The 11,741-nt window shown below is 64.9% G+C and overlaps 4 protein-coding genes across 4 annotated transcripts; 2 read left to right on the forward strand and 2 right to left on the reverse strand.

Annotated features, from left to right (window-relative positions):
* Positions 1 to 359: 359 nt before the first annotated feature.
* EMIHUDRAFT_72929 (hypothetical protein) lies at positions 360 to 1,607 on the reverse strand (the record flags this gene model as incomplete). The annotated part of the gene is made up of 1 exon (XM_005781351.1): positions 360 to 1,607. One exon carries the CDS (start codon positions 1,605 to 1,607, stop codon positions 360 to 362), a length of 1,248 nt encoding a protein of 415 aa, XP_005781408.1.
* Positions 1,608 to 3,138: 1,531 nt separating this feature from the next.
* On the forward strand, positions 3,139 to 3,744 carry EMIHUDRAFT_55379 (hypothetical protein; the record flags this gene model as incomplete). The annotated part of the gene is made up of 1 exon (XM_005781352.1): positions 3,139 to 3,744. A coding segment is annotated over one exon (606 nt), but the record flags the coding sequence as incomplete, so codon positions are not given.
* An 841-nt stretch (positions 3,745 to 4,585) lies between these two features.
* Positions 4,586 to 7,557, reverse strand: EMIHUDRAFT_234350 (hypothetical protein; the record flags this gene model as incomplete). Its single annotated transcript, XM_005781353.1, has 6 exons — positions 4,586 to 4,659; positions 4,734 to 4,851; positions 4,925 to 5,057; positions 5,113 to 5,341; positions 5,412 to 5,882; positions 6,048 to 7,557. The coding sequence occupies 6 exons, from the start codon at positions 7,555 to 7,557 to the stop codon at positions 4,586 to 4,588; spliced, it is 2,535 nt and encodes an 844-aa protein (XP_005781410.1).
* Positions 7,558 to 9,884: 2,327 nt separating this feature from the next.
* On the forward strand, positions 9,885 to 10,082 carry EMIHUDRAFT_49768 (hypothetical protein; the record flags this gene model as incomplete). The annotated part of the gene is made up of 1 exon (XM_005781354.1): positions 9,885 to 10,082. A coding segment is annotated over one exon (198 nt), but the record flags the coding sequence as incomplete, so codon positions are not given.
* Between the last annotated feature and the right edge of the window lie 1,659 nt (positions 10,083 to 11,741).

The following is an 11,741-nucleotide window of genomic DNA, read 5'->3' on the forward strand; positions in this document are numbered from 1 at the left end:
CAGCGAGTCATCCCGCCATCAGTGCTGGGGAGGGGCACTTCAGGGCCACACACCAACATCACTCCAATAGCGCGCGCGCGCGCGCGCGCGCGCGCGCCGGCGATCTCGAATACGCGAACGCGAGACACTATATATATATCTATCTCTAGAGATTTCTATAGATATTGGAGTGCGGTCATCAGAGAGAGCGTGTGAAAGAACGAGATCCCCCACCCCCCACAAGACAACACAGAGGAGAGCGGAGAGGGCGTGGAGGACTGAGGCTGCGAGGGCCGGACGGGGCCTTCTTTTTATCTCCTTGCTCTAAGACAAAAAGACACACTTCCAGTGTTGTGCGCGATAGAAAGGAACGACAATACCTAGCTAGAAGATTCAAACACCTCCTTGAGCCCTTCGTCGAGCGCACTTTGCAGATCCCGCAGCAGGTCCTCCACGTTTTCCAAGCCAACCGAGAGCCGAAGGAGGCCTGGAGGACTTGTCGGTGTGGTCCAAAGGGCCTCAAAGGAAGCGTTGTGCTGGATCAGAGACTCCGGTCCGCCCAAGCTCGTAGCCCGCCTCCAAAGCTTTGTACGCGCGGCAACGGCCACCGCTGCCTCCTCACCGCCGTGTAGCTCAAATGAGAGCATGCCTCCGTAGCCGCTGCGCATCTGGGCCTTGGCGAGCTCGTGCTGCGGATGTGACGGCAGCCCAGGATAGTGGACAGCGGAGACCGCCGAGTGCTCCTCAAGCATCTTTGCAACTGCCAGGGCGTTGGAGCAGTGCAAGTTGAGTCGTGCAGACAGAGAGCGGAGCCCGCGAAGCAGCAGCCAACAGTCGAACGGCGATGGCACCGCACCCGCATTCCGCTGTTCGGATCTGATCGCGGCGAGCAAGGGCGCTGAGTTCTCTCCACCAACGACAATTCCTCCCAAAAGATCCGAGTGGCCGCCGAGGTACTTTGTGCTCGAGTGCATCACGAGGTCTGCCCCGAGAGCGAGAGGCTGCAACAACGCCGGGGTGCACCAAGTTGCGTCCACGACGGAGGGCACACCGGCTGCCCTCGCACGCCGTGCAATGTCGTGAACATTCGTGAGCTTGCACATTGGGTTGCTGGGCGTCTCGCACCACACCAGGGACGCGCCTCCGTCGATGGCGGCCTGCACTGCGCTGGTGTCACTCATGTCTACGCGTTCAAAGGTGCAGCCCCAGCGAGCATACGAACCCGAGAGCAAGGTCGCCGTGCCATGGAAGACGTCGTTTGCGAGCACGACGTGCGAGCCCGGCTCCAGCAGCGCGTGGAATATTGCATTGATCGACGCCATGCCCGAAGCAAAGGAGACGGCGTCAGATCCGCCCTCAAGCCCCGCGACGGTGCGTTCCAGCAGCGATCTTGTCGGGTTGTCGCTGCGGGAGTAGAAGTAGCCGCGTTCGTAGCCGCCGTCCGCGTCGCGCTCAAAAGTCGTGCTCAGGTGCAGCGGTGGCGAGAGAGATCCGTGCGCGTGGTCTATCTCGGAACCCGCCTGCGCCAGCCGCGACTGCACGTGCCAAGCGGCCTCGCTGCTGAGATGCCGCACCTTGTGGCCTCGAGCCAGCGCGCGCCAGCAGAGCCGCCTCTGTGTCAGCAGCATGATGACGATTTGCCGTCGATCCCGAGGCACGAGGGTCGTCGGTTGAGCTACGGAGTCCGGCGACGGACGTGCGACGTGCCAAGGCCTCTCTCGAGGTATCATGGCGTCTCAGCCCCCCCGGGCGGGGAGCCCCGGGGGAGCCCTTTGCTGTTAGGTATGTTGTGGGACTGTAGAGTGTAGGTTCGCTCTGAGCGCGGAGCGGTGCCGATACGTTCGCCCCGATCCCACTCTCTCTTGAGTAGTCGTGATTTCTTGTTGGGTTTCTAAAATCTCTCTCTCTCTCTCTCTCTCTCTCTCTCTCTCTCTCTCTCTCTCTCTCTCTCTCTCTCTCTCTCTCTCTCTCTCTCTCTGCCACCCTGGCCTCCGTCGCGCAGTCCAGCAGCCGGATACTGCGATTCCGGTCACCGTCTGCCGAGGCGCCGACTCCTTTGTCGGCTGGGCGGGCTCGACGTTTGCGCGCGTGCTGGCCCGGCTGCACTCGACCACGGACGTGGCTGGTACGTGGTACTCGGCGTGCGCCGATGGCCTCTCTCTCGTACGTACCGCGCTCGGCGTGCGCGCTCGGCCGAGTTCTACACAAGAGCTGGGGCATGTGCAAAGAGAACGGCTCGTGGATCCGCCTCAAGGGCCTCAAGGGTGGCAAGCGGCAGCCCGCGCGCGCGCCGTGACCCGTCCGTGTGTATGTACCTTTGGGCGGTGCGACGTCACAGCGCGCCTGCAGCTGCCATCGCGCGCGCGAATAACCACGGGGTGCTCGAGCCGGTGTCGCGTTTGTCATAGTCAGCCACGCTCATCTCGAGAGCTTCCAAAAATGAACTCTGAACTCGCAGTGTTGCGTGTCTGACTGTGATTGTGTGTGTGTGTGTGTGTCTGTCCCACTCTGACTGTTGGTGTGACTGAGTAAATAGAGATTGCCAAAGGATTTGTTACTAAAATTCGTTTTGGTGTACCTGTGCGCCAAGATTTTCTTCTTCTTACAAGTGTGGGCGAGCTCTCTCTCTCTCTCTCTCTGTGGGCGAGGGAGTTTCGCGCCGGCGACGTGCTCCGATCTTCCTGACACTAGATCTATATCCGTCCAGCTTTTATGCTGCCAGGCGAGGAGTTCGCGGTCGAACGCTGGTACAGCAAGCTCAAAGCTAAGCTCAAGGACGGCTGGACACAACGGCGTGAGTCGACCACGTGGAGCTACCTGCCTGGTCCGAGCAACGACGGCTCCACCTGGTGGACGGATCCGCAGACGTGGTCTGCAATCATGCTCGCGCTGATGGCGGTGCTCCTCTCAATCCACATCTATGCCAACACCAACCTCATTACGAGGTGTCGCTCGGCGCCTCGGAGCGTGGTGCACAGCTTGCGGCGCATCCGCGAGCGTCGTCGACGCCACGTGCTGCGCGCGCCGCGGCAACCGCTGTTTGATATTCGCCGCGTTGGCCGCTCATCACAGCGTGGCCTCAAAGCGATTGCTCTCGGCTTTGGTGGCGGCGACATTGCACGCGCTCGCGAGCGCCAGAGCTTTGCAAACGCTCGGTCGGTGCTCGAGTCGCGCCTGAGCACGATGGTGGGCCTGCAGAGCATCAAGGAGCACCTCTACACGCTGCTCGACACGCTCGAGATGGACCAGCGCCGCTGTGCGGCAATGCCGGAGTTCGTGTCGCAGCGCTCGTCTATGCACATGGTCTTCCTGGGCAATCCGGGCACGGGCAAGACCGCGGTCGCGCAGCTCATCGCGGGCGTGCTCAACGAGCTTGGCGTGCTGCGTCGTGGCCACCTCGTCGTCGCCAAGAAGGACGACCTCCTCGGCCGCTACTCGAACCACGTCGCACGCAACACGCGCGCCGTCGTCGAGAGCGCGCTCGGCGGCGTGCTCGTGATCGACGAGGCGTACTCGCTGCTGCAGGGCGAGATTGAGCTCGGGCGCGAGGCAATCAACGTGCTGGTCGACATGTGCTACGCCCACCGCGACGACCTCGTCGTCGTCCTCGCGGGCTACGACCGAGCGATGGCGGAGCTCTTCGACGCGAACGCTGGCCTCGCGAGCCGCTTCCCGTACAAGTTCGCCTTCCCGGACTACACGCCGAGCGAGCTGGGCGAGATTGCGGAGATCAAGCTGCGGGCCTCGCGCTTCCGGCTCGCCGACAAGCACGCGGCCTCCGCGCTCGCGCGCCTCGTCGCGCCGATTGCGACCGAGGTGCCGTGCGGCAACGCGCGATCCGTCGAGAACCGAATCGCCGGCGCGATCAGCGTACAGAGCACGCGCCTCCGCCACGCTGCCGCCGCCGCCGCCGCCACTGCCGCCGCTGCCGCCGTCGCCCCGAGCGCGACACCACCCATAGCGGGCCGCGGCCGGGCCGACTCGTTGGACGAGATGAGCCTCTTTGAGATGCGCGCGGATGACTTTGACGAGGCCGCCAGATTGGCCGAGAAGGCGGCCGGGGTGCTGCAGCAGCAAGAGCAGCCCGACTCGCCGCTAAGACGCACCAAGGCGGAGGATTGACCAGGAGGAGCGTCTGTGGGGAATAGATCTTCTCGCTGCTAGCTGCACAATGCGACCGCACTTGGAGAAATAAAGAAAGAAAACAGACAACCCAAGGCGCAAGGGAGGGATATATATGGACGACTTGGAGCACACGTTTTTTTTGGCAGCTCGACACGGAGCCTCTTGTCGTCATGGTAAGCGCCTCCAAACGCCGCCCGCGGGGAGCCGCCGCCGCCCGCCGTGAGGGGCCACGCCTGTAGCGTAAGGGCGCACCTCCGCTCCGCGCCCTTCCTCCGCCGCTCACGTCACTTTTTTTGAGTAGATACGGCAAATGCTCGGCGGTCATCAACGCGTCGCGGCTCGCCATCAGCGACGCGCCTCGCTTCCGGTGGCGCGGGCTGTTGCTCGACTCGGCGCGGCACTACCTGCCGGTCGAGGCCGCAACCCGCGTACGACTATTATAGTGATGGGTCTCATGATCGCGCGCAAGCGATGCTACTGGCTACTGCCGGGCGCAACACTCCCCCCCTCCTCCACAGCGGAGGTCGATCGCGATCGTGAGAAGCGAAGGTGGCTCTGCGGCGACGTGCTCGCCTCGACGAGGGAGGCAGCGGGCATGTGGCCACGGCCAGACGCGCGGCCTGTCGCACCCGACCAGCTGTGCCAGGATTGCCTGACGTCCTGCAGCACGTGCCGCCGCCAGCTGTCGTAGGGCAGCAGCTCCTTGACGAGCAACGTCGCGCCGTCGGGCCCGGCGGCGGCATCCACCTACATTATGGCAAGCGTGTGAACAGACGCCCTCACAGCCTTGGCGAGGGTATGGGCGGCGGCTGTGGGGGACCTGCGAGACCTCGTGCGCAAAGCAGATCCAATCTCCCTCCGCCAATAGACCCAACGCCTCGCCCGCCGTGGCACCCTCCACGCGCTGCGCCGCCGACAGCGACCCGCGCAGCAGGTAGATCTCCTTGATAGGTCTCCGGAACAAAAGCGCCTGGACACACAGGCAGGTGTTGACCGGCTAGATCGCACCCTGCCTTCGGCGTTGGGAGGCGCGCCTTCTCCGCGTGTGGTGCCCAGCGCTCGATCCGCGTCTCGAGCCCGTCCTTGCTGATGGCCCACCCACGCCGTGGCCCGTCGATCCAGCTGGCCTCGCGCTGCCGTGGAACGAGGAGGCGTGGGCAGAGCGCCACGTGCTGCGCAGACTCGGTGGCGGAGGTGGCTTGCATCAAGCCCCACCAGGTGAGGATCTCGGTGCGCCCTTCGAAGGGCTGAGTCATCGCCGCGTGGTGCGTGCCGATGGGGTAGCGCACCAGCGCGGGTGCCTCTACCTGCGGCGGGGTGGGCGCCGGCTGAGGATGGCGGTCGAGGCGGTGGCGGCACGGCGGCGGAGGCCTGCGCAAAGTTTGTGTCCGCGAAGCGGCCGGTAAAGACGATGTACTCCTCGCCGCCGGGGTGGTCATGGTAGGGCAGTCGCGGCGTGTTTGGCGGATAGTCCACAATGTAGCGGACGCGCGGATAGTGAACGCTCCCGCTCACTTGAGCAGACAGCCACTTCCTGCGAATGTCTGGGAAGGTGTGTATGTCGTCGCCAAAATCGTCGCACTCATGCACGGTGTTGAGAGCGCACTGAAAGCAGTGGGAGGAGGAGGTCCACTTTGCATCGGCCGCCTTGACCAGGTGTGTCTGACTGAGGTCGCAGTTCCGCGCAAAGGTGGACGACTCCTCGGCATTTTTCCAGTCGGCATCGCCAGCCAGCCACCGTTGCTGCGCTAGTGCGGTTGCCTTGCTGGCCTTTGCGCCTTGTGCGCGAATACACCACGGCCACGAGCAGCACGTGGCGGCCGGTTGATCTGCCTCGTCGTCCATGTCCTTATTGGTTACCACTAATGAAAAAAAATAACGCGCTCGCACTACCTACAGAAGCCTTGGGGAGTCCCAATGATACGCAGGGAGGAAACCCTTACGTAGGGGACGCTCCCAATCGTCGTACGCAGCATAGTACCAACCGGCATCCTTCAGCTCAGCACGGCCGAATCCCGCTTGGTGGCATTGGAAGGGCGTGAAGCCTGCTGCCTTCATCTCCCGTAGCGTAGTATAGCCTGCCGCCTTCACCTCGCTTGCAGAGTAGCCCGCCGCCTTGAGGTCCTCCACGTAGCCCGCAGCCTGTAGCGTATAGCCGGCCTCCTTGCACGTGTAGCCCGCTGCCGTGGTCTCTGGCAGCGTGCAACCCGCCGCCTTGGCATCGGAGCACGAGTAGCCAGCCGTCCTGCTCTCCTCCAGCGTGTATCCCGCCGCCTTGGCGTCGCCGCACGAGTAGCCGGCCGTCCTGAACTCCTGCAGAGTGTAGCCAACTTCTTTGGCGTCGCTCACAGAGTAGCCCACCGCCTTCACGTCGCCCCACGAGTAGCCGGCCGTCCTGATCTCCTCCAGCGTGTATCCCGCCGCCTTGACGTCGGAGCACGAGTAGCCGGCCGTCCTGATCTCCGCCAGGCTATAGCCCGCCGCCTTGACGTCGGAGCACGAGTAGCCGGCCGTCCTGATCTTCGCCAGGCTGTAGCCCGCTGTCTTGATCTCCTCCAGCGTGTATCCCGCCGCCTTGACGTCGGAGCACGAGTAGCCGGCCGTACTGATCTCCGCCAGGCTATAGCCCGCCGCCTTGACGTCGGAGCACGAGTAGCCGGCCGTCCTGATCTTCGCCAGGCTGTAGCCCGCTGTCTTGATCTCCTCCAGCGTGTATCCCGCCGCCTTGACGTCGGAGCATGAGTAGCGGGCCGTACTGATCTCCTGAAGCGTGTAGCCCGCCGCCTTGATCGCCTGAAGCGTATAGCCCGCCGTTTTGGCGTCGCTGCACGAGTAGCCGGCCGCTTTGATCTCCTGCAGAGTGTAGCCAGCTTCTTTGGCATCGCTGCACGAGTAGCCGGCCGTCCTAATCTCCTCCAGCGTGTAGCCCGCCGCCTTGACGTCGAGCAGTTGATACCCAGCCGACTGCAACCCGTTGACAAAGCCAGCAATCTTCGCCTCGCCACTTGAATACCCAGCCTCCTTCGCCTCCTGTGCTGTGTATCCCGCTGCCATAAGGCCCTCAATGTAGCCCGCATCCTCCATTTCTGCAAGGGTGAATCCCACCGCGCGCGCTTCGGTTGCTGTGTATCCTGCCTTCCGAATTGACGTGAGGGCACAACCGGCACGCTTTGCGACGGCGCACGCCTCGCCAGCCGCCTTCATTTCGTTACACTTGTCGTCAGCAGCGTCTGGACTGCCAGAGCAAGTCGCTTTGGGCTGCGACGCACGCGATTCTGCAAGCTCGCTCTGCAGAGCTTGCACCGCATCTTCGAGCCAGACCAGCCGCGTGACGAGCTGCCGCACGGACGCGGGGTCACCGGCCTCTATGCCCACAGCTAGCTGCCTCGTAGGCAAGCGCTCGGGGTCGGCTTCGGCGGCGGCAAAGGCGGCGGCGATGGCCCAGGTCCACATGTGGTTGTTGCCGGCGCCGGCGGACGGCCAAGCGCCCGCCGCCAGGTTTTGTCGAAGAAGAATTTAACGACCACGACACTTCTTAAGAAGCAGACGCCCTCCCCCCTCGCTTTTGCAAAATCCTGCAAAGGTGGGGACGTGTCTGTCCTCGACCCAGCCCTAGCTTGGGATGTCTGTTTTATTTATTTATTTATTTATTAAGCAGACGCCCAAGGGTGGGCGACGGCTAGCGCACCACACCCCTCTCCTTAAACTCCCTGTGTGGTGGCGGCGTGCCGTCCTCCCATCCATCCCTCCCTTGGGTTGTCTGTTTTCTTTCTTTCTTTTAGCTCCCGATTGATTGATTGATGGGAAGGCGAAACACAGTCCGACCAACGACTGGGACACCAACGCGGTATGGGTGGACGCAGGACGGGCGATGACGGTCACACAGGAGCGACACACAGAACCACAAGACAAGACACTCAGCCAAACTGACTGCCACACATCCTGAGCGAACTTCCCTAGTCACCCGCGGCCGGACTCCATCCGGCACGCGTCGCTGGGCGCTCAGAGCCGCGTCCCCTGCTCGCCACCCCGACGCCCAAGGCGCCCGAGCGAACGACAGGCGGCACGCGGCGAAGACTGGTTGCAATCCCGCCGACCGCCAGGCCGCGGGATGATGCGTGCGTGGTCTTGTAGTGGGTCTCGGAAGCTCCCCTCTCGGGCTAGGAGCCAGCCCCTCTCCCTTGCCCCCGGAACACTGTGTCCGAGTCGAGGCGTGTGCTTGCTGGTCGACGGCCGCGCGCGGTTGGCATTGTGACGAAGGTTGCGCGCGGCCGCGGCGCGCCCGCCATGGTTCGGCGCGGCGCGCCTACCAGCGGCAGTTGTCGAGGCACGGGAACACTTACCCGGGGTCATCCTCTGAGCCTGGTCGTCGGCGCCGCGATGCCACGGCGGCGCATTCGACGTCGTCGGCGCGCTGCCCCGCGTTGAGCCCCGCCGCTCGTAGCGACGGCCGCAGGTTGGCCCGGTGCAGCGCGCCCTGGCCGCAGACTGAAGAAGCTCCCCGGTTTAGTAGTACGAGTACTAAAATTCTTCTCGACGCTGCCTGTGTCGAACCTGTGTGCTGTGCGAGAGAGTTCTTTTCGGTGTACCTGTGTTAGTGCCACTGCGCGCGCCAGTCCCGTGCCCAGTGTTGTGCGAGGGAAAAGAAAGAAAGAAAGAAAACAGACACGCCAAACGAGGGATGGGACGAGGACAAGGTCCCCACCTGCACGAGCAGGATTTTGGAAGGACGATCAGGGGGACAGGTGGGGCTCTCCTGCTCCTGACAAGGGACACGACAGGCTCGCAGCGCGGTGCGCGGTGGACTCCCACATCCACTGGCGGTCTCATCTCAGTCTAGCGACCTGCCTCCAGCTTGTCGCTGGCAGTCTCTCGCACATGCACACTGACACAGGGGTGGCAGGGGCGGCGGCACGAGTCTCCCACATACTATGCGGGCCTCACTAGAGGTGCGGCCTGTGCGTGTCCTCGCCCTTGAGGGGGGAGGGGAAGGGGCTGTGTGTCTGTGCATGTGTGTGTGTGTGTGTGTGTGTGTGTGTGTGTGTGTGTGTGTGTGTGTGTGTGTGTGTGTGTGTGTGTGTGTGTGTGTGTGTGTGTGTGTGTGTGTGTGTGTGCGTGTGGAGCCGCCCTGAACGCCACGAGCGCGCCGCGAGCGCCGTAGCGCCGGCGAGCGCCGTCGGCAGCGCGCGACCGCCACCCAAAAGTGGAGGTACATTAGGAGCCGCAGCCGGCCTGCTCTATCAGCCCCGCAGCCGCGGTGGCGCGACCGGACCGCGGTCGCTCCAGGCGCCTTTTGGCCCCGGTTCGAATCGCGGTTGGCGCGCGCCCTCGCGGAGCGACGCGTGGCGCGCGACGCGCGCGCGTGCGCGTGCGCGCCCAGCCGAGCCCTAGGCCGTCTGCCGTCTGCCGTCTGCCGTCTGCCGTCTGCCGTCTGCCGTCGGCCGTCGGCCGTCGGCCGTCGGCCGTCGGCCGTCGGCCGCCGCCGCCGCCGTAGCGGCGGCGAGCGCTCGCCTTTTGCGCGACGCGCGTGTGGACGCGCGCCGCCCGCCTGACGTGCCGGAGCCGGTCCGGCGCGCGCGCGGGCGGCCAGCGCCTGTAAACAGACAGCTGCCGCCCACACGTGCGAGGGAGTTTTTCGTTGAATTCTTCTCGACCCTGCCTCGGCCGCCACGCCGCAGCGCCTGAGCTCAGTGCGCTGCTCGCGCGTAGCATGGTGCGCGGCAAACTTCTCGGCAGCGTCGTGTCCGTGCCGCCTCCAACGCACCGCCCCCGCGCGCTCGCAGGACTTTAAGGGCCAGTTCTGGTGCGAGCGCTTCTTTCAGGTCCTGGTCGTGCTCTTTGGCCTCGCTGGATTCGCCGTCGGGTACATGAAGCAGGACTTCCGCGTCACCTTCCAGTTCCTCTCGGCAGGCGGCGGTATCTCCGCCGTCATCTGCCTGCCCGACTGGCCGTGGTGGAATCGAAACCCAGTCTCGTGGATACCATACGACAGCGAGGAGGAGGAGGAGGAGGAGCCGGCCAAACCAAAGAAAGAGAAAAATAAGGAGAAGAAGAAGAAGTCGCAAAAGGCCCAGTGAGATCCGCAACCCCTTCTCTCCATTGCAGCAGCCCGCCCAAGTACGTCAGCGGTTTGAGCCTTGTCTGAGTGCGTCTCCCTCCGCTGATACAGCAACAGGGCACGTGTGTGTCGCCTCTCAGACAGTTGTTTAAAGTATATGCTGCGAACTACTCGCGCGCGATGCACCCAAGAACACACACGACACACGCAGGCGGGTGGGGCTGCGCACACGCACACAAGATGACGCAGACCCAGACTAGCACAAATGGGTATTTTGTGTTGAGAGACCAACTTAGCAGAAGGACACAAGCGCGCCCCAGTGCCAGCCCACCTGTGTCTGAATCGGGGGTCTGTGAACTGTTGATGTCGCAGCCGGAGTGCCGCCTCCCGGAGCCGGCGCCTGGCACGCGCCAGAGGGCGAGAGCAGCTCGAGAGAGCAGCGCGCCAGCGGGGGCGGCTGCCCTCGCCTCGCCTCCGCCGGCCGGTCAGCCTCCGAAGAGCATATCGGCGGCCGCCTGCGGGTCGTAGCCGGTCGCCTCGAGCGCCTTGCGCGCCTTGTCGCGCGGGAAGCCAAGCTGCTCTAGCTGGGCAACCTGCGGGGGGGGGGGGGGGGAGGCACCTGCCCCCCGGAGCCACAGGGCGCGCTGCCGCCGGGGAGGTCTCTCCCAGCCGGCGGCTCACCAGCCCATCCACGTCCATCTTCATGGCCGCCTCGAACGACGGCGGCGGCGGCGGCGGCGCGCCGCCGGCGGGGAAGGGCGGCGGCGGCGGGTCGTCGAAGATGGCAGCGGCGGCCGTCCCGGAGCGGCTTGCGGGGAAGGGCGGCGGCGGCGGGTCGTCGTAGGGCGGAGGGCGAGGCGGCGGGCCCTGGCGATTGAGGAGGGCCAGCGAGGGCGGAGGCTCCGTCGGTAGGTCTGAGGCGGGGCGGAGGGCTCGGTCGCGGACGGCGGGGTGCGGAGTCTCCCCCACCTCGACTCTCTCCCCGCGGGGCGCGGGTGGCCTGAAGGCGGCGCCGAGTTGCCATAGCCCGGAGCGAGCCGCTGGTTCTCCGCCTCGAGCTGCTTCACCCTCTCTCTCAGGCTCTCCTGCATCGCCTTCTCCATCGCATCCGCGTCCGCCTGCGAGGCGTGAGCCAAGGGGCCGTGGGACGAAACTTGACGAAACGCGCGCATCGCATCCACGCCGCCACCGCCCCACCGCCACCGCCCCACCGCCACCCCCAACGCCACCCGCCATGCCACCGCCACCACCCGCCATGCCACCGCCACCATCCTCCACCGCCGCCCGCCACCATCCACCGCCACCGGGGCCGGGCCGGCCAGCGCGCGCGCCTTCTCCGCCGCCGCGTCTGCGTCCTTGTCGGTGTTGCCCTTGGTGCGCCCCTTTGCGAGGATGTCCTGCACGCGGGAAGATGCCGGGAGATGCGGGGAGATTGCGGGGAGATGCGGGGAGATGCGGGGAGATGCGGGGAGATGCGGGGAGATTGCGGGGAGATGCGAGGATGTCCTGCACGCGCGCCGACGCCTCCTTGCTGCTCTCCTTGCCCTTGACGAAGGTGGCCCTGCCGTCCTTGACGACC

Source organism: Emiliania huxleyi, assembly GCF_000372725.1.
Source record: "Emiliania huxleyi CCMP1516 chromosome Unknown EMIHUscaffold_203, whole genome shotgun sequence".
Classification (NCBI taxonomy): domain Eukaryota; phylum Haptophyta; order Isochrysidales; family Noelaerhabdaceae; genus Emiliania; species Emiliania huxleyi.